At 41.9% G+C, this 22,732-nt stretch overlaps 3 protein-coding genes across 12 annotated transcripts in view; 1 reads left to right on the top strand and 2 right to left on the bottom strand.

The window, feature by feature from the left end:
* The window catches only part of LOC134218211 (myocyte-specific enhancer factor 2), a 289,827-nt gene that overhangs the window by 244,379 nt on the left and 22,716 nt on the right, over window positions 1–22,732 (bottom strand). The gene's annotated exons all lie outside the window — the stretch shown is intronic.
* Window positions 15,455–16,027, bottom strand: LOC134214132 (uncharacterized). The gene is made up of 2 exons (XM_062693556.1): window positions 15,776–16,027; window positions 15,455–15,709 (listed from the first exon to the last, which is right to left on the bottom strand). Exons 1-2 carry the CDS (start codon window positions 15,962–15,964, stop codon window positions 15,530–15,532), a joined length of 369 nt encoding a protein of 122 aa, XP_062549540.1. The 5' UTR covers window positions 15,965–16,027; the 3' UTR covers window positions 15,455–15,529.
* LOC134208867 (uncharacterized) lies at window positions 19,000–19,938 on the top strand. The gene has a single exon (XM_062684809.1). The coding sequence runs from the start codon at window positions 19,000–19,002 to the stop codon at window positions 19,936–19,938; it is 939 nt and encodes a 312-aa protein (XP_062540793.1).

The following is a 22,732-nucleotide window of genomic DNA, read 5'->3' as shown; positions in this document are numbered from 1 at the left end:
TGGCCCTACAACAAAAATTTCTGTCCACTTAGGACAGTGGCCCACAGTATTTCAGGCGGAAATATATGCAATATTAGAATGCGTGTTATTATGCCTGAGGAGAAAGTATAGATTTGCAAAAATATGTATTTTCTCTGACAGCCAAGCGGCACTTAAGTCGCTTAATAACTACACTTGTAACTCAAAGCTAGTGTGGGAATGCATTCTGGCTTTGAAAAACTTATCCATACGCAATCGAGTCTACCTATATTGGATCCCAGGACATACGGGTCTAGAGGAAAACGAGATTGCTGATGAGCTAGCCAGGAATGGATCTAATGAAAGGTTCATTGGCCCTGAGCCCTTCTGCGGGATCTCAGACTGCTCTGTAAAAATGGAACTGAACAAATATATGGTCAGTCAAATCACATCAAACTGGAATGCACTTTCCCATACGAGCCAATCCAAAAGGCTCGTAACGATTAACCCCAAGAAAACCCAACAACTATTAGGTCTCAACAAAAGGGATCTCAACATCTACACCGGTCTAATAACTGGACACTGCCCCGCAGATACCATCTACAAAAGATCGGAGCAATCCAAACCTCAAATTGCCGCTTCTGTGACGAGGAGAGAGAAACATCAGAACACATCCTCTGCTATTGCAGTGCACTCACCCAACGTAGGTTCAAAGTTCTCAGCAAGCCCTTTTAGGGCCTGCTGACATATGGATCTTATCCCCCAAGGACGTGGTTGGCTTCATAAAGCTAGTCTCGCCAGAATGGGGGAGTCACATACTGTAACTCAGGATCTCTATTCATCAATAATAGATGGTCTTGAGTTCAGTCGATACCAAGGTATCTCAGTGACAAACATGTTACTGAGATAACTTGCGTATTTCACAGTAAAAGGGTATATCACAATAGTCCTAAAATCTGGACGCAGTGATCTTCACCCGACAAACGAGGAAAAAAAAAAATGACCCATGAAGCCGACTCCGATCCCTTGGACCACCTCTTATTTGCGCCTGAACTAGCCATCCTTGAGTCCACGCGCCACCTTCTGTGTAGCTCCGAGACGATTTGGGCGACAGCCGATAAAACGGCGTTCCAGCCAACTTCGTCTTTACACATCCTCCGAACTAGGTTGTCCGGGGTAGTGTCCAGACCACACGTGGCAAGCATGTGGTCACGCATTGCGCGAAAACGTGAGCACACGAACAACACGTGTTCCGCCGTTTCCTCTAAACCTGCGCACACCAAACACTCGGGCGAGGCCGAGCAAGCCAGCTGCGTTACCTGCACTTTGATTTTGCAGCACGCTTAAACGCCGGGCACATCGAACCCCCCATGGGGTGCTTGCTGTTCAAAGCTTTGCTGGAACAAATCAAACAATTGGGAGGGTTCGTGCAGCATTGTGCCTTATGTCCCTCCAATCCGCAGCGTCGGCAGAGATTGCTTCTGTCAGGGCCTTTGCAGTCCCATTGCTTGTGCCCCGGTTCCAGGCACTTGAAGCAAACTTCGGGTTGCTCGTATATGCGCACAGGGCATACCGACCATCCCACCTTGACGCTCCCTAACTTGACTACCTTGGAGGCGTCCGCTGCAGATAGCCGAACCAATGCTACCTGCGTCCCTGCCGGACCTTTCCGTAGCCGAACGGCTGCGGTGGTCGTCTCCACTTCACACTGTCGCCGCAGTGCCGTGACGAGCTCTTCGACTTCAGTGATCTCGTCCAGGTCTTTAACCCTTAGATTCACCTCCGTCGTGAGTGCCCTCACCTTGACCGCCTCGCCTAGGACCTCCTCCGCCAACTTCTTGTAGGCGGCGCCCTTTTGCGAGACGCCCCGACGCTCGAGTATCATCTCGCCCATCCGGGTACGTCTTATTCGACGTACGTCGGCGCCGAGTTCACCGAGCTTGACGTCACTCCACATCGCCTTCAAAACATCCGAGTACTTAGCCTCGTCCGCCGTGATGACTAGGGCATCGCCCCTGGAGCGATTGGCGCCTACCCTAGACTTCTTGCTACCCTCATTCCCCTGGGCCTTCTTTTCGGCCCTTGACGTCTTCGGTTTCCTCTTGTTCTTGACCAGGGTCCAGGAGGCGTCACCCCCCTCTATTTCCCTGGTCTGGTGCGGCTGAGAACTTTCAGCCTGCCGTAACCCCTTATCACCGTCTTTCCTGAGTGGACGGACCGTTCCAGGTCCTTCCTCCCCCGGTTTTGGAGGTACCTGACCGGGGTTTAGCTTCCCAGCCCCACTACCCTTGTTCGGGGTAGTAACCCTCCGCGTTTTGGAGCGGCCCCCAGGGAGCTCATCCCCTGGAGACTGTCTCCCCCGTTTCTGTGTCTGTTACGTATGGAGAAACATCCAAAAACAGTGATTTGCAGCTGAAAGGCACAATTTACAATCAAGAACCATGATACACATTCAGTTCTTGTAGAATTAAATACAGAATGTTATGCTGAAAACCGCGAGAAGATTAGAGTTTATTACGCAAAGATATTAGCATTTTACTGGAGTGTTGTAGGGGTGAATTTATTTCTTTTCAAAGGTAAAAGAAACGAAATTTGCTCAAATCCCACTTCAGAGAAATGCTAATAACTTAGCCGGGCAAACTCTAATCTTCTCGCGGTTTTCTGCATAACATTCTGTATTAAATTCTTCAAAATCTGAATGAATATCATAGTTCTTCATCGTAAGTTGTGTAGTGCAGCTGCAATTTACTGTTTTTGGATGTTTCTGCATACGTTTTTGCATATAAACTTCCAACGAGTTTAGCACCGCCCAGACATGGGTATACCCCGTTAGGCATAAGTATGTTAGGCATAAAGACGTTAGGCATAAGTACGTTAAGCATAATGGACGTTAGGCATAACGGACGTTAGGCATAATGTACGTTAGGCATAATGTACGTTAGGCATAATGGACGTTAGGCATAAAATGACCCAAAGAACAGCCCATGACATAAAGAAGGCAGAATTATGCCAAACGTCCATTATGCCTAACGTACATTATGCCTAACGTCCGTTATGCCTAACGTCCATTATGCCTAACGTACTTATGCCTAACGTCTTTATGCCTAACGTACTTATGCCTAACGTCGCGGACCCCCCAAACATTGACCGATTTGGCTGAAATTTTGTCCAGAGCATCAGGGCATCAAATAGAACCGAATAAGAATCAAAAAAATTGAAAAAAGTTTTTTCCATACTAATTTGAGCCACCCTAATGTGTGTGTGTATGTGTGTGTATGTGTGTGCACAAAAGCTACGAAAACATTAGACAACTTTTCATATAGTAATCCTTAACCGATTTTCTCGCAACAAGTTTCATTCGACAGGGGGCAAAGCCTAGTTGATCACTATTGAAATTGATAACGATCGACCGTTGCGTTTAAAAGTTATGAAGAAAATCCTACATCGAACCATATTAGCACCACATAAGGTTGGTATCTTGGCTAAATGCAAAAAAGGCAATATCACTACTCGGTGAATCAGGTAGGTTTTTCTTTTTGCCTTTCTCGTACAACAAAGTTGTACCGAAAGGCTATCATTTCACTCCAAAATCGAACTTTTCATAGAAGTCTCGGAGACCCATGATGTTATATACCAATCGACTCAGCTCGTCAAGCTGAACAAATGTCTGTCTGTCCGTGTGTATGTGTACGAAAACCGAAAAACATTAGCCACTTTTTCATATAGTAATTCTTAACCGATTTTCTCGCAACAAGTTGCATTCGACGGGGTACAAACCCTAGTTGATCACTATTGAATTTCATAACGATTGCGCATTCCAAAAAAATCTAAATATTAAGATAGTTATGAAACATAGTAATTAAGATATAGCATGCCATAGAATGCCTTGAAGTATCAACCCATGCAAGCTCTTGTATTCGATTTTGTACACGACTTTAGTACAACAATTGCAACGCAAGCTTTGATTGCATGCAACTTACGACGCATAACGCCATGTAACGTTTCTGCAGCTTTCTGGTATAGTAAAAAAGTCGCATAAAACGCGCACGCTACTAATACTTAGTGATTTTAAAATCAATATAACAAATTATTCAGAATTTCGATGAATTTCCCGATAATGCATTTGATTGTTTGATTGGGCTGTTTAACAATGCACGAGAAAGGCACAATCACTGCTAGGTGGATCAATCTGGGTTTTTCTTTTAGTTTTTCTGTTAGTAAAACAATTGCAAGTTATGATAGTCTAAAAATTACTATTACCGCTTCTGCTAAGACATGAGATGATTTTTTACAAAATTGGGGCACCCGTTACTTGAATGCAATATAAATGTAGGCAATTTGCGCCGCGCCGTAGTCACCGACGATTCTTAAGGTGATTAAACAACAAAGCCACAAATCAGCCATCTTGTAAACCACGTTCTTTTTTTTTTTTTCAATATATTTTCAAGAGTACGATTTGAAAGAACTTGAACGCGCATAAGAACTTGAACGCGCATAAATAATTTTCTTAATCTCTTCCTGAAGTTCTTCCAAATCTTCTGAAGTTCTTTCATCAAATTCTTCTGGAGTTCCACAACAAAACCCTCCTAGACTTCCTTCAGTACATCCTCCTGAAGTTCTTTCAGCAAATTTTCCTAGAGATCTTTCAGCAAATCCTTCTAGAGATCTATATTTAAATCCTCCTGGAGTTCCTCGAGTATATCCTTGTGGTGTACCTCCACCAAATCCTCTTGGAGTTCTTCCATCAAATCCTCTTGGAGTTCTTCCATCAAATCCTTCTGGAGTCCCTCAATCAATTTCTCCATAAGTTCGTTCACAAAATCCCCCTGGAGTTGCTCCAGCAAATCTCCCTGAAGTTCTTCCAGAAAATTTGACAGAAGTTTCTCCAACAAATCCTCCTGGTGTTCCACACCTAAATCCTCCTGAAATTCCTCCAGCGAATTCTCCTAGAATGCTTCCAATAAGCCCTCCTGGAGTTCCTTCACCTTCACCTTCCTTCGTCCTTGCAGCATAAAAGTTCTTCCATCAAATCCTCTTGGAGCTCTTCTAGCAAAACTTACTGGAATTCCTCCACCAAATTATTCTGTAGTTCCTGAACCAAATCTTCTTGGCGTTCCACCAGCAACCCTCCCTGGAGTTCCTCCATCAAATCCTTCTGGAGATCCATAAGCATATCCTCATAAAGTTCTTCCACCAGATCCTTTTGGAGTTCCTTCAGCATACCCTGTTAAAGTTCATCCACCAAATCCTCCTGGAATTCCTACGCCGCGCCGCCGCCGCCGGTGGTTTTACTCACGCCGCCGCCGCCGGCGATTTTGGGCCGGCGCGCCGCCGATCATAATTTTGCCACGCCGATGACTAATCGCAATAAAAAAATTAATTAACTTGAGTCGAGTCGAGTAAAATAAGAGACACTGAAGATGGCCTTACAGGAACGAAATACGTATTTGTAAGACAAATGGTGGTGGAATTGATTGGAATAGTACTAAACTCGTGTTATGATTGTTGTTGTTAGTTAGTTGTTAGAATGTTGTTGAGGTAGAACTCGTCAGAATTCAATTTCAAATCTACCTCAAGTGATGGTGCCTCTAAGACAGTGTGGTGATAAACATTGGATAATGAATTGGTTGGTCGTATAGTTGTGAATTTGAATTAGGCTGTATCTAGTAGATTTAATCTACTAATGGCCAATTTCTTCACCTCCGCTTAACTCTTCAGCGGTGCTTACCCATACGCTTAAACAAGGTTTAAGGCCTAAGCGGAGGTGAAGAAATCGACCCTAAGTAGAATAATACAAAAAATGTTGAAATGGACTTTGGAATTCATCTATGACAAAGCCTCATTCAGTCGGGCACCTAAATCTGTAGGCAGTGTTGTCTTATACTCTGTGCAAAAAAAATCTGCTCTTCGATTTTACTCCATCCAAACGATTTTACAATCTTAACTAAGTAAGTGCAACTAATAGAAGGCTATTTGAATTTTCTAAATGTCCATCGTTTAGATGGAGTAAAATCAAAGAGCAGAATTTCTTGCACAGAGTGTAAGACAACACTGCCTGTAGGTGACTCGCAAATTATGTTTGTTGTGGCACATAAGCTTTTGTGAAGGTTTGAATACATCCTCAAAGCGCCAAAACCACTTGGTATATTTCCTAGTACATTCCTCCAGGTATTCCTCCGAAAAGTTATAATAAAAAACTTTAGAAAATAACTTTATGTATTCTTCCAGAAATGTGTTACAAAATTTCTCCGAAAATTCTTTCAAAAATTCCATTACGGATTTCTCCAGAAAATCCTTCACGAATTTCTTCAGGAAATTCCTTATGGAATGCATACAAAAAATTATTCATTAATTTCTACGAAATTGTTGTTAAGAATTCCTTAGAAGAATCGTTAAGGAATTCCTTCGGAAGTTTCTTTAGCGATTCCTCCGGATATTTCTTAATAAATTTCTCAAGAAATTCCATTTGGAGTTTCTTCAAAAACTGTTTAGTAACTCTTAAATTTTTTAAAGGAATACCTCCTCATGAATTTCTTCGGTAATTATTCTATGAATTCCTCAAATAAATTAATTTATAAAGGGATTTCTTCCTAATTTTCCTAAGAAATTTCTTCAGAACTTCTTCCAGCAATTCCTTTAAAATATTCTCCTAAAATTCTTCCAGAACTTCCTGCAGGAATTCCATCGAAAATGCCTTCATGGGTTCTTTACGAAATTCTTTCAGTAATATCTTCAGATTTTTTCAGTGTTAGTTTTTTAATTTATTTGTTTTATTTTTTCAAAAATTCAATTAGCAACCGAAAACTGTTTCATTATCTAATTAATTTTCAATGGATATCCTGAAAGAAACTTATAAAGAAATCCCTGATGCAATATCCAAAGGAATTATTGGTGGAGTTTTTTTTAGATTATTCAAGGAAATTTTTTTGAGGAGCTCTCAAATGAATTTTTGGAGAAGGTTTTGAAGAAATTCCTGGAGGGTTTTGTGCAGGAATTTTTGAAGGCATTTTTACAAGAGAGACTGGATGAATTTTCGAAAATAATTCCCGCTTGAACTTCTCTAAGAGATTTTGAAAGTATTTCTAAACAACTTCCCACAAACAACGTAGGCCAAATTTTCATATTTTCAAACCCACCACCCCTTTCATCCTAGTAGACTTTTCCAAAACCCCTCCCCCACCCCCTTGAAGTCTACGTAGACTTTTTCAAATTTAACAAAATGTCATATGTGATTGGAAAAAAGTTGGAAATCAACCACGTTTTCAGCAATTCAGATATACAAATCCATTGTAAACACTACAGTAAACTTCAAATTTTTCAGCCTAACAAAATCAAACTGAACAAAATCCAACTCAATATCAAAAAAATTCAAAACGAAATCAAATTAAATTCTCTGTCCATAGCTCCTGAAACAAAATCTCGAAGCCTATTTACTTAATTTCTGTTGGATTTGATTCCTCCTAGAGGTGTGCGCCACCGCCACCGGCACTTGCATATGCTTAAAATCTGTCACGCATCTGAATTATAATTCTTCATGCCGGTTCAAATTTGTAGAAAACCCAAGAATTTTCAGAATTTCGAAAAATTTCGAGTTGAAATTCCGAGAACATCAAGTCTACATTCCAAAAAGTTTGTCGTTGAAATTCCGTAGAAATTCCCGATTGATAACCTTCAAAGTTTCCAGGTAATACGCCAAAGAACTCTCCGTGATAATTCCGATATTTTTCTCGAAAATTCCATTCCGTTGAAATCTCAAGAATTTTTTCTAAATTCCAAAAGTTTTCCTGTTAAAATGTCGAGTAATTTTCCGTGAAAATTTTGAATTATTTCCCGTTGAAACCATGCTAAAGGTTTCCTACGATATTTTGACATTTCTCTTGCAAAGTAGGAGCGATTTCCTGAAGAAATTTTAAAAAAATCCTATGGACATTCCAAAGAGTTTTCCAGATAACTTTCGGTGGAAATTATAAAGGATTTCAGTTGAATTTGTGGTGAATTTATCGTAAAAAATAGAATAAATTTTCATGAAAATTACAAATGCTTTCTTACAAGAATTGTAATATTTTTTTGTGGAAACTCAAAGAGTTTTTGGTGGGAAATTCAAATAATTTCTCGAGGAAGTTTTCAACAATTTCTTTTCCATCGATAATTCCAAATAATTTGTATTAGAACTGCCGAAGAAATTGCCGTTAAATTTCGAAGAATTTCGCTTATATGCATTTCCAAAGAACTCCACGCGAAAATTCCAAGAATTTCCGAAAACAAGAAAAATTTCCTGGGTACTGGCGACCAGAAAATCTTTAGTGGAAATTCTGAAGAAATTCTCACGGAAATTTCGGAGAATTCCCCTTACAAGCTCCAAAGAATGTCTTTTGGAAATTCCTGCCGACAATCAAATGATATTTTAGTAGAATCTACAATGTAATCAATGTAATCCAAGTGGAAATTTTGAAATATTTTCGGAATTTTGTATAGAATATTTTGGAGAATGCTCAACACAGAAGAATTTGCTGTTGAAATCATGATATTCTTAAGCCGTAGTTCAGACTATTACTTCAGTGAAATCCATAAGAGATTCGAGAGATTATTTCGGTAAAATCTTGCAAAAAAAACGGAAAAATCGAAAAAAAATCAAACAAGTGAACTTCGCACGAGGCTGCTGTATGAAGTTTTCCGAAAAAAAATAGAAATATTCTACGTAGACTTTTCGTATACCCCTGCCCCCCTTCGTAGACTGACGTAGACTTTTTTGAACCCCCTCCCCCTCAAGAGTCTACGTGGTTTATGGACAACCCCTAAAGGAATTTCTGAGGGAATATTTGAAGGAATTTCCGGAGGAATTCTCAAAGGAATTTATGAAGAAATTTCTAATACAATTTCAGTGGAAATGCCTACTGGTATTTCTGAAGTAATCCCTAGATTTTTCCAGGATTTTTTTTGTAATTCTTAAAAAAAATCCTATGGAGATTCGTCCAGGAATTCCCTCGGATATTACCTCAAGGAGTTCTACAAAAACTCCTCCGAAAACGAATTCCAGAAAGTCTTTCGAAAATTCTCTCAGCTATATACTGAAATTTCTCTCAGGAATTAGTTCGGAAAAAGTTCCTTCAGAAATTTGCTTAAGAAAACCTTGGGAAAATCGTTAAGGTGTTTTCCCGAAAATTCCTCAAGAAATTCTTCTAAGAACTCTTTTGGAATTCCTTGAAAAGTTCTAGGACGAAATTTCCTCAAGAATTCCTGAACAAGTTCCTGAAGGAATATTCGTAGAATTCCCTGAAGGTTTTTTTTTTTCAAAGTCACTCCTGAAGAATCTTCTGACAGTCTTGGATATCTCCGAAAATTCCTTTGGACATTCCGTCAAGACTTCGTTCAGAAATTCGGATATACCTTCTGAAAATCCTTCTTTTTGAAATATCTACAGAGAATGTTTTAGGAGTTTCTTAGGAAATTGTTTCAAAATTCCAAAAAAAATCTCTAAAAACTCCTTCAGAAATTTATTAACGGATTCCTTCACAAATTTCTGTCAGCTTCGGAATTTTGCTTTGGAATTTTTTTTGAAAATAAATTTGATATTCCTTCGGAGTTCCTTGACAATCATTGTTCCTGAAATTCCCATAGGAATTCTTCCAAAACTACTTTAAGCAATTTAATATAGAATTTCTCAGGGTAATCCTTTAAAAATTCCTCCAGAAAATTCTTTTGTAACTTCATGAAGCTACCTACAGACACTGACAAAACTAGCTTTGTACACATCGTTGATTCGTCCAGTCGTCCTGTACGGCCATGAATCATGGACGTTAAAAGATGCAGATTATCAAATTCTCAAAGTGTTTGAGTTGAAAATACTGTGCTCAATACTTGGCAGCGTGGTGGAAAATGGTAAATGGAGCAGTCGAATGAATGAACCACGAGTTAAACCAAGTATACCAAAATGCAGACATAGGCAGGTTGATAAAATAAGGCAGATTACAGTAGGTTGGACATGTAGTGCGTATGCAGGAAGAGAGACCAGCAAAAGAACTTGCAGAGAACCTGGAACTTGTCGTCGGCTCTGGGGTGTGCAATCGAGGAAGATGCGGAAGCAGCCGCTGATGCATTTTGGAAATACTGTTAGGAATTCCTTCGAAATGTCTGTGGGGATTTGCTCAAAATTTTCTTAACAGGTTCCTACTACACTTTCCAACACTACTTCAGGGATTTTCTCGGAAAGTCCTTTAGAAAATTCTCTTAGGAATTCCATCAGAAAATAGTTCATTCTTTAATAAATTTCCGAATTAATATATTTTATCTTTAACTAAAGGAATTTCCCAAAGAGAACCTGAATGGATTCTCAAGGACTGTGTCCGAATACGTTTCGTCTTTGACTCATCAGTACAGAGCAGTGCAACGTGCACCGCTCAGTAGACGTAATGTCTAACAGAGCTTAGTACTTAACTGTAGTACTCATTCGCTCAAGTAAACGACTGCGCAGAAGAGTGTCGTAGCTATAAGCTCCACCTTCGTTGCGACGCGCTATGTCGTTCTGATGAGATCATAACAAGATCGAAACTTGAGGCGGCTTTCTGGCCTACCACTGTACTGATGAGTCAAAGACGAAACGTATTCGGACAGTGGCGTAGCCACGGGGGTGGTTTTGGGCATAAAACCCCCCCCAGAAACAAAATTTTTAGAATAAATTTTCTTTTCGAAAAAATGTTCGAAACCCCCAGACCATTTTTCTGGCTACGCCACTGTATTCGGACACAGTCCTTGAGTAAATTGGTTATGTGCATCCAGCACATTTGGTTTCAACCATTTCCTGTTTTCCACAATCTGTGGTAGGCCAGAAAGCCGCCTCAAGTTTCGATCTTGTTATGATCTCATCAGAACGACATAGCGCATCACAACGAAGGTGGAGCTTATAGCTACGACACTCTTCGGCGCAGTCGTTTACTTGAGCGAATGAGTACTACAGTTAAGTACTAAGCTCTGTTAGACATTACGTCTACTGAGCGGTGCATGTTGCACTGCTCTGTACTGATGAGTCAAAGACGAAACGTATTCGGACACAGTCCTTGAGTAAATTGGTTATGTGCATCCAGCACATTTGGTTTCAACCATTTCCTGTTTTCCTGAATGGATTATTCTTTCTAAAATAGAAAAATTCTGCAGACATTGTCATAGGATTTTACGAAGGAATTCCTAATGAAATTTACTGAGAAATGCCTGTAAGAATAAAAAAAAATATAGTTTCCTCCAGAAATTCTTTCAGATTTCAGGAAAATAGTAGATTTTTTCGGAAACTTAGTTATTTTGAGATCAAAACGACTGAAGTGCATCTAAATCCTAAATTTGAAATAACTTTTGAAAAAAGTTATTACCAATTTGCTCTATGACACCGAAATCTAATTCTTCACTTAGGGGTCACGAAAAAGTAAAGCAGGATTTATTGTTAAAATTTGATTAATCAAAATCAAAGAGTAACAAAATAGTGGTAATTCAAATAACATTTTGAAATCAGGTATTGATTAGTATCGCCGGCAATTGACTATTTTGAATGTGCTGTTTGATGATCGGCAAACGCAGAATATTGCAATTTTAATCCACTGTAGTCGGTATTTATACGGCCGATTCCTACCGTGTGAATCAATCCAAAAATCTGCGGTAAAATTGATTTTTCAACCATTGATTTTTTCATCCACGCCGGTTCACGCCGCCGCCGCCGCCGCCGATAAAAGTCAACGGCGCGCCGCCGTGACGCCGCCGCCGCCGGGGTAAAAGTGACCACCACGCCGCCGCCGCCGATGATATGACCGGCGCACAGGTCTAATCAAATCCTCCTGCAGTTCGTTCATAAAATGCTCCTGGATTTTCTCCAGCAAATCCTTCTGCAGTTGCTCCAGCAGTTTTTCTAGAAGTTTCTCCAGCAAACCCAAGCAACCAAAAGTTCCTTTAAGAGTACGTTTTTCGCTTAATCACCTTCACTGAGCTGCTTAAGCTGGGCCCTCCTTAGCCGTGCGGTAAGACGCGCGGCTACAAAGCAAGACCATGCTGAGGGTGGCTGGGTTCGATTCCCGGCGCCGGTCTAGGCAACTTTCGGGTTGGAAATTGTCTCGACTTCCCTGGGCATAAAAGTATCATCGTGTTAGCCTCATGATATACAAATGCAAAAATGGTAACTTGGCTTAGAAACCTCGCAGTTAATAACTGTGGAAGTGCTCAATGAACACTAAGCTGCGAGGCGGCTCTGTCCCAGTGTGGGGATGTAATGCCAATAAGAAGAAGAAGAAGAAGAAGAGCTGCTTAAGCGAAAAACGTCCTCTTAAAGGAACTTTTGGTTACTTGGGAACCCTCCAGGAGTTCTGAAATTCTTCCAGTAAATCCTTCTGGAGTTGCTTCACCAAATCGTACCTCAAGCATATCATTCTAAAGTTCTTCCATCAAATCCTCTTGGAGCTCCTCCAGCAAAACCTCCTTTAATTCCTCCACCAAGTTCTTCTGTAGTTCCTAAAACAAATCCTCCATGAGTTCCTCCAGCAAATCTCCCTTGGGTTCTGGAGATCCATAAGCATATCCTCATGAAGTTCTTCCACTAGATACTGAAGGATTCCATCCGGAATCCCTGAAGAATTCCCTTCGGAACCCCTGAAGAATTTGGAATCCCTGAAGAATTCCCTTCGGAATCCCTAGACGATTCCTTACGGAATCCCTGAAGACAGAAACTAAAAATCCTAGGCAGTAAAACGGCAGCTAACAATCTTGAAAATCAAAATAGTGTAAGAATATGTTGCGGAAATTCCCATATTGCCAAACTTTTCTTTTAAATAACCTGATTTTAGTGGGTGGAACTGCACATGTACCACTTTTTCTGGCAACGAAATGACCGTTGTTATATATACCAGAAATTAAAATGTACATATCTCCAGATTTAGTTATCAAAAATCGCTTTTTCGTCATACCCTTACTAGATCTAGATCAAAAGCGCGCGTCGGAGGGAGACGATGCAACAAATTTGGCGTCTATAACGTTTCAGCGGCAAATTATCGAGTGACTGACTTTGGCGTCGATAGCAGTCAAATGAAATTTTCTCGCATAAGACTTAAATTCTTATTGCATCAAAATATTTTATACAGTTTTCGTCGGGCGATTGTGCCGGTTTCCTCAAGGCACTGCGTGAGCTTTCAGGAGTGTCCAAGAATTTCTCAAACAATTTCTTGTGGAAATTCCGAAGAATTTTCCATTAAAATTCCGAAGAGTTTCCTGCTGAAATCGAAAAAATTGTTAAAAGTTATTTGGTCGAAAGTCATTTGACGGAAAGCAACAAGGCCGAATATGTCATTAGACCGAGCAAACCATAATGCCGAAACCCACTTGGCTGAAAGTTTCGTTTGGCTGAAATGAACATATGACCGAAAATAAAGTTTGGCCAAAAGTCGTTTGGCCGTATAGGCCATTTTATCAAAAATGCCGTATGGCCGAAATGGTCGTTTGGCAGAACGAATATTTTCAGCAAAAGGCCAAACGATCATTTTGCTATAACGGCATTTCCGCCAAATGACCAATTCGGCCAAATGACTGTTTCGGCCTAACGGCATTTCAGCTGAATGAGCTGTTAGACGAATGCCATTTTGGATAAATTATCACTGTTGGCCTTTTTCGGCCACATGTCGTTTCGGTCGTATGTCGCCTTCCTGACATTTTCGATCAAACCAGTTTCTAGATGACTCTCGGCTTAACGTGTTAAACGACCCAGTGGCGTTCGAACGAATGGCTTTCCACTTAATCACTTTTGGCCAAACGACGGGAAATACTGTTTGTTATTTGGCCGAGCAAACCATTAGGCTGAATATGTCATTTAGCCAAAATGTGGGTTAGAATGAGAAATTCAACGATTTAGCTAAATCTTAAAAAAGATGATACTCATCTTGGCAACATAAAGAGAAAATGACATCTGACTCGCACGAAAACATGGATCAACACGATATGCGGAGATTTTACGATACTAATCAATGGTGCGCGGCATAATACTATGCCGGTGTCCACCATGTGCAATGACCGAGAGAAAATTCCTGACAGCAATATTATGACCACAGCATAATAACGACGATCAAGCTGTGGAACCAGCAGGGCTGGATGAGGTTAAGTTGGCTCAAAATGAACTGCGAAACAATAAAGCTGATGGAAAGGAAGAGGTCCCAGTTGAACTTCTTAAACTTGGAAGTGAGCAGCTGCATTAATCCCCCCACCACATTATTCAGAAACAATGGGAGGATGGCCTCCCATGCCCAATCTCTAAGAAAGAACACAGATAAGAATGTGCCGATTACAGAGGCGAACATGGCGAACAAAATTCTATCGAGTAATCTGTTCAATACTGAGACCGCTTGAGGTGTCCTTCGTCGGCAAATACCAGGCAGGTTTTCGTGAGGGCCGATCAACGACGGATCAGTGTTCAGCCTGCAAATGATCCTTGCTCAATCGCGGAATTTAGATACTCGCAGTCTGTAAATGGATTTCAAGGTAGTGTACGATTTAGTAAAAAGAAATGAGCTGTTCTAGATAATGTCTGATCATGGTTTCCAGGCGAAACTTATTAGGCTGATACATTCGACGCTTGTTGGCTCGAAATCAAGTATTCGGAATACCAAATTTCAACATCGATTGCATTTAACATAATTCAAGCAGGGTGATGCGGTTTCGAAATAAATGTGCAACATTGTCCTCGAAGGATGCTTTTGTCCTACTGAAGCATAGGATCTTATGGCTGACGTAATCAGAATTGGTTCCGCAACATGCAGACGGGGTCGGAATTATCTCTGTATAACAAATTTTACGGTCATGAAGCGTGTACGTTAAAATGAATTATTAACAAACAACTAAATGATGAAAACCAACTGCATTCGGCCACCGTCGTTGCTGGTTTTGTTCAATTTTAAGTCACTAGTTTTGGAAATAATTGAAAATATAGCCTCTCGGTGCGATTTTGATTTGCCAAAAAGTTAATAAAATACCAACCTAGGACTACGATGAAGAAATCACTTCCTACAGAAAAACCCTAAAGCCGCCCATGGATGTTTGTGATACAGATAGTTCACATACAGTCAATCAAAAGTGAATGGTTCCGTTATATACAACCTTATTAGTGTGACAGGGACTCCAAATTGTCTTATGGACAAAAGCAGTAAATTGGCTGTCCGAAAAAGACGGATTCGATTTTCGGTATGGTTCAGAATGTTTTTGATAGTTAATCACTCTCAACCTCCGTTCATCATTTTGCTTGCCCCAATTGACACACATTCAAAAACAAAACCTGCATTCGTTCCCACAGCTAAACAAAGATTGTAAAACAAGCCAAATTCCAGTAAAAGCACAGTCCACCAGGATTATTAATGTAGCAAAAAACACGCTCATCGCGTCTCTTTGAATGAATACTGTTACGAAACGAAACGATTTCCTGTACTGAATAACCGATGAAAACAAACGGGGTACATATTTCATTTTTATTGGGAATAAACTACTTTATCAACTTCAACACTTTAAAGCAAACACTTCCTTAAATAAATTAAATTAAATTATACCGTAGACGATTCAATTATGCAGCACATCGCATCACTACTAAAACATCGTTTAGGAAATAGTTTTTGTTAGCCGTATCCTCGATAGTCAGCGTTACCTGTGGGGTCCCGAGAGCACCGCCAGTAATAGGCGCAGAAATGCCACTCTTGGCATGCTGGTTAATTCGGGAAACTCGTATCCAGTTGATGTTGGTGGTCTGGAAAAACAAGTGATCGGTAAAGCATGAGGAACGGACGGATTCTAGACGAACGAATCATCTTACACTGATGAAGGTGATCGTCTGCGGGTCCGGTTGAAATCTGTAGATTCTTTTCGTCAGACACGTTACGTCGGCGGCGGCAAACGTCCCCAGCGTTACGATCTGGTTTCCGTTCTCCGTCCGGATGGATTCGACCTTGGAAATGGCCACAACTAGGAGCACTAGCGCGATAGTTCCCTTCACGAAACTCATTTTTGCGACGACTTTTCGATACAAACTGAACTGATGGGGGCCGGGTCGAATGCATTATATAGGCTTTCTCGATAAAGGGTCAAGTAAAATTCCCAAAAAAAAAAGCTGAAATGCAATAAAGGAGATCGATGCAACCACTAAAGTAGAAAGTAAAAAGGCTCCGAATTCCGGGATTCCTTTCACCTGTATGTAGAAATAATAAAGTATCACTCGTTGAGTGCTCAAAAACAACTGCAGCGGCATGGAATGATCGTACAAGTACCGTGAACCGAGTTGATCATGCGTTTTGTATACGAATTTTATCAGAAAAGCAATCGGTTTTTGGATTACTTTTTCATGCTTACAAATCCATCCAGTTACACAAATCTGAAGAATAACTTCCGGAAGTGTTAAAGCTATCCTCGCTTTACGGTAAAGCAAGTGCATGTTGCACTTGACCATGGCCGACGAAAGCAGTTGTCTTTGCATTGGACATATGGAGATGGGTAATCACCACCGAAAAGAGTCAATAAGGAAACCAGGAAATTTACTTTTACAGTTGGAAGTGTAAGAGGATAGTTCATAGTAAACATAGTTAGGTTATATACGATTTTAAAAACAAGCCAGTACAGTTGTCTATAATTCAGAAATTTCCCTGGATTCCTGATATCAAGATGAAAACAAATGACTACATAAAGCGAAACCCTTCGCTTCCAAACAAAACAATTCTAAAAAATAACTCGCAGCAAAATGCTTCCTTCATCAGTCTTGATCGGCATTCAGGCCAACGGCATCGATCCAGTCTGATAGAAACATGTCTCATTGAGACAGACGGTTTTTATTGGCTCACCTTGAAATTTATGCGACGAAATATGTTTATGTGCGAAACTGGTTCAAATGACGAAAAATGTGGTCCGTCGAGGCTTTCATCATTTGCAGATAAACTCGGCATAAAAAATATATCAAGAAATTGCGAATTGTTGCAAATAATAATCTCTGACTGCATGGTAAACGTTTCTGATGAGAAACTCCAGCGTATGCGTCAATGAACGCAATGCCGAACCCACTAGCCAGCTGCCTTGGAGAACTCTCCTTTCCTGCTCTGACCATTTACTGTCCAGGAGGCTACACGAATAATTATCGCCTTTCTTGTCTTTTATTCGGGAACTCCTCTCCTTATTTGCTTTACCATGTGCAGCTTCTTTATGATTATTAATGGTTCATCGTTAACACTAGGTACCTATGTTGGATAGCCATGCTCATGCTTATGCATGCTGTTACAAATAGCCCATCGAAGCTCTGGCAGAAATGCAGAGAAGATTCCTTCCACTCTTGACTCTCCCCTTTGTCGATCGATTGACATATCACGCAAAACTAGGATCTCCCGCACCATGCACCTCTAGGACATAAGGCTGGAATTCTGCACCTAGTGGAGCCGGTTATGATCGGTCGGTCAACCTCGATCATGTGCGGCAGTAGCGATCAAAGAATCGAGAAAATTAATAACATCCCCTCTTCCTCCGGAACCCATTGCGCCCATCTTCCCGGTCGACTGCATAGCAACTTGTTGCTCCCGCAAGTCGCGTTTATTAACGCGTTGTGCGTCTTTCTTATTGATCCCTTTCGTGCTCACCACTTCTCGCCTTTGCCGCACTTTTCATTGACCCCGCCCGGCCTGGTCATCGCGCCTCAATCATTGTGCAGATTTCGATCAACGGCGGCGCGGCGTCGCCTAGCTTCTTCATCATCATCATCGTCACCGTCGTCCGAGTAGTGGAGCAAAGGTCCAGAAAGTGATTGCCTCCGAGTTGACCGACACGAATCGACCCGAGCACCGCACCGCCCTCCGACAGGCAGTACATATTTTGAAGCTTGGACATCTCTCACTTCGATACTTTATCAACAACAACGACGACGACGACGACAACAACAATTGTTGGCAAAAATCGCAAAGTCAGAAAGGTCTTTGAAACTTTTATCCCACCACCACCACCGTTTTGGTTGGTATTTATTCACTGTTTCTTGCAATATACTGATACAGCACTACAGTCAGACTTACCAAGCAACGGCCACCAGTAAAGTTGAAAGATAAAATTTTGCACCCCATGAACAGTGTACATGGGGGATAAGGGTCAAGCTGGTCGAGCTGACGTACTATGTGGTGTTGCCTTCCACTTCTTAAGCTACCAGTTACACGTACGTTTTTTTTTTTCGAATGCCACCTTCAAGATGATGATTAAGGGGAAATGAGCTAACGTTGGGATTTCCCTCATTGGGAAAATAGTTTACTCTAATTGGTTCGGAAAAGACATGAGAAGTTATCCAAAATTAAAACCCAGACTAATCCAACTGGCAGTGTTGATAACTGTCATGCATTTTTAAAGGCGGTAAAAAATGAAGAAAAGCTTCAACATAAATATTATTGTTAGGGATATCATTTTTAATTTCAATTTTTTCATTTATTTAGCTTACATTTAAACAGATAAAACTGAATCAACAATTTTTCGCCACATAACACGGTTCGAGGCCGCATCTCTCCTTCCTCGAATGCGCGCCACGCTCGCCAAGTCTCGCTCACTGCGCTCCACGCCGTCTCGTACCTGTCAGCGAACACCATCTTTGCAGGGTTGCTGTCCGGCATTCTTACGACATGCCCTGCCCATCGTATCCTTCCGGCCTTAGCTACTTTCTAGATACTGGGTTCGCCGTAGAGTTAGGCGAACTCGTGGTTCATCCTTCGTCGACACACGCCTTCTTCTTGCACATTGCCAAAGATGGTCCTAAGCACCCGTCACTTAAATACTCCAAGTGCTTGCAAGTCCTCCTCGAGCATTGTCCAAATTTCATTTTTTAGCTTAGCTTTAGCTTAGTTTTAGCTTAGCTTTAGCTTAGCTTTAGCTTAGCTTTAGCTTAGCTTTAGCTTAGCTTTAGCTTAGCTTTAGCTTAGCTTTAGCTTAGCTTTAGCTTAGCTTTAGCTTTATTAGCTTTAGCTTAGCTTTAGCTTAGCTTTTAGTTAGCTTAGCGAAGCTTAAGCCAGCTTAGCTTTTAGCTGAGCTATGAAGCTCTTAGCTCCCACCCTGTTCCCCACCCTGTTCCCACCCCAGCCCCACCCCAGCCCCACCCCTGTTCACCACCTGCTCCCCACTGCACCCCACCAGCCCTGTTCCAGCCCCACCCCAGCCCCTGTTCCTGTTCACCCCTGTTCCCCACCCCCACCCTGTTCACCCTGTTCCTCCCCACCCACCCCACCCCTGTTCCTGTCCACCTGTTCCCCACCCCCACCCTGCCTGTTCCACCAGCCCTGTCTCACCCTGTTCCTGTTCCCCCACCCACCCCTGTTCCCCCCACCCCAGCCCTCCCACTCTCCTGTTCCCACCCCACTCCCACCTGTTCCCACCCCCAGCCCTGTCTGTTCCCCACTCCTGTTCCCTGTCTCCAGCCCCCTGTTCCCACCCCCTGACTCCCACCCCAGCCTCACCTCCTGTTCCCACCCTGTCTCCCACCTCCCACCTGTTCAGCCCACTCCCAGCCCCACCCCTGTTCCACCCCACCTCAGCCCCCCACCCCACCTGTTCCTGTTCCAGCCTGTTCCACCACCCCTGTCCCACCCCAGTTCCCAGCCCCACCCCAGCCCACCTGTCCCTGTTCCTGTTCCTCCCCTGTTCCCCCACTGTTCCCACCTGTTCTCAGCTCCCACCTGCCCCCACTCCCACCTCCTGTTCCCAGCCCCACCTGTTCCAGCCTCAGCCCTGTTCCCTGTTCCCCACCCTGTTCCCAGCTCCACCCCAGCCTCACCTGTTCCTGTTCCCACCCCACCCCACTCCCACCCAGCCCCACCCACCCCACCAGCCCTGTTCCCCAGCTCCCACCTGTTCCCTGTTCCAGCCCACCCTGTTCAGCCCCTGTTCCCACCCACCCCACCTGTTCCCCCACCCCACCCCAGCCCCACCCTGTTCTGTTCCACCCACCCCTGTCTGTTCCCACCCCCACCCTGAATTCCTGTTCCTGTTCCCACCCCAGCTCCCACCTGTTCCACCCTGTCTCACCCCACCCCACCTCCAGCCTGTTCCCCACCCACCCAGCTCACCCCAGCTCTCCAGCCTGTTCCTGTTCACTCAGGCTCCCCAGCCCCAGCCTCAGCCTCAGCTCCCAGTTCCTCCCACCACCCCCAGCTCAGCCCACTCCAGCCCACCTCAGCCTTTATTTAGCCCCAGCCTCAGCCCCACCAGTCTTTAGCCTTCCAGCTCCCAGCCTCAGCCTTTAGCCCTCAGCTCAGCTAGCCCAGCTTTAGCCAGCTTTAGCTTAGCTTAGCTTAGCTTTAGCTTAGCTTTTAGCTTACTTTAGCTAGCTTTAGCTTAGCTTTAGCTTAGCTTTAGCTTAGCTTTAGCTTAGCTTTAGCTTAGCTTTAGCTTAGCTTTAGCTTAGCTTTAGCTTAGCTTTAGCTTAGCCACCCTCAGCATGGTAGGGTAAATCACTACTTGGGCCTATGGACCCGATTCCCGGCTCACTGCACAGAAAACTAATGATTTATACTGTTTGGAAGCCGTAGGATTATGATTGATAATTTTTAAAAAGTCTCCCATTTATCTTTCACAATACTCAATATATTTCAACCACTTGTTTTACTCCTAATTGATCCAATTGTAGAAAATAAAAATGTAGATTTCAAAACTTTGCTCTTCGTTGCCACACCACTGAGCCGAAGTGATTCTTTCCACTTTTACAAAACGGTATCATCAATTAAACACCTACCTGAAAATCTTCACCGTGCTCGATACAACCATTGCTTTAAGTTGTTAATCAACACACCATAATTCTAAACACACGCACTTCAATTCTTCCTATTAGTTCGTTTCACTAGAACTTATTTAAACATATTAGAATACATTTTAAAATGTATTCTCAAACCGAACAAAAAATCACCTCGGCCCAAGAACTTCTAGCCGCACCGTGCTGCCAAAAGGCCAGGAGTATAAAAATGATCCTTCATCGTTAACAGGAAAACTGTCTAATATGTTGACGCTATCATGTTATTTATAATTCTCTCGATTTCAAAAGGTGAAAAGAATATTGTTTTTACGTGTTTGGAAGAAATTTGGATGAGTAAATATATCTTCTCAACCAAATAAAAATGATTATGAATAATACCATCTGGCATCTTGTTGTCGTGGAACGTGCATATTTTTGTTTACTTCTCATTTTCTACCGCCCCGAGAGAGAATGAGAGTAAAATGTTGAGAGATCGAGTAAAATTTTGATTAGGCCGGGAACTGGTTTTATGACTGAAATGAGTGCTGCACCTCGTTATTTTAAGTCAAATAAAAGCTTTTTTGAACGATATTCAGCACTAATAGCTATTTTTTAAGCAGAAGAGAACCCCATTGCAGTATTATACAGCCCTCAAAATTCAGGAAAAGTTGCTTCTTGTCATAAATATCAATTAAATAATGCAGCCGTACGCATGTTAGGCCGGGAATGGGGTAAGAAACCCTATTGGACATTAATTTAAAATGTTATGAAAACTCATATGTGATGGGACATAATAGGGAAGATAATGATTTAAAAAATGTATTGGAGGTAACCACTTTCCCTTCGGTGGGACTCGAACAGTACGCTAGACTGGTGCTTTAACCAACTAAGCTACGAAGGACCTCCGTCGGCCTTCGCAACCTAGCGGCTACTGAATAAGCTCGAGATTCCCAAATTGGACGCATAGTCAAATCACGCGTACTGTAGGGTCGTGGGTTCGACTCCCACCGAAAGGAAAGTGCTTACCTCCAATACATTTATCAAATCATTATCTTTCCATTATGTCCCATCACATATGAGTTTTCATAACATTGAAAATTAATGTCCAAGTCGGGTGATTTAATCCCCGGAATATAGGCAATTAACTTTGATTGAACTGAGTTGTCATTCCTGGACCAGGAATCATGGTATACGAGCGCCTCTAACGTTCTTATAATTCTGTTTCTACTAGGTAGATTTCTCAAATATCGCGGGTAGTATTTTCAAGAAGACAAACAAAGATCATCTGGAGATCTCGTACATCGGCAAAACTACTTCAAATTTTGAAAGAATTCCTGGGCTGACGAAACTAGGATTAGCTTCAGAACCATTGATCATTTCACATAATCAGTAGTCAAAGTGTCTCACGTGCAAGAATTTCAACCGTCCAGATAATAAAAACCGTCGCCTCTGGAACGTGAATCTCATGCTTTTGCTTACAAGACATGTTCCAGACCCATTATCATTTTTATGTCTTCTTCAGAAACGGGTTTTGCGATCAAAAATAAATTTTACGCATTATGAAAATATATTTAATCCAATGTGATAAAATAGGGTATTGGCTCTAACATAGGGAATGAGAGACAGCTTTGTCCGCAATTTTCAAGGTCAAAAACGTACCAAATTCTCCGTTGAATGCAATTTGTTGAGATCAAATAAAAAAATATCTCACACACACGCACACTACCTCAATTCATCAAATACCATAAAACACAATGCTAGTAAGTTCGGATCTTATTTTTTGATGAACTCGTAGCCTTTCGGTACAACTTAGTTGTTCCGCAAAGGCAAAAATGTATAGGTATAGAGTGAGAAATTCCCGATGTTATTCTCTTTTCATTCAAAGCATTGCATTACGAAAGCTTTTTTTTCCAAAGCCACTAAACCCAGAAAGTGCAACGGAATCGGAACGAAGAACCGGGGGTTGACCGCGGACGAAAGCCGCCCGCCGTACACAAATGGTGGACCAATATCAAAAACGTCCTTGAAACTCGCAGAGAC

The sequence above is a fragment of the Armigeres subalbatus genome, chromosome 2 (assembly GCF_024139115.2).
Source record: "Armigeres subalbatus isolate Guangzhou_Male chromosome 2, GZ_Asu_2, whole genome shotgun sequence".
NCBI classification, from domain to species: Eukaryota; Metazoa; Arthropoda; class Insecta; order Diptera; family Culicidae; genus Armigeres; species Armigeres subalbatus.
Note: the sequence above shows the minus strand (reverse complement) of the source record. Positions and strands in the feature narration are given on the sequence as shown.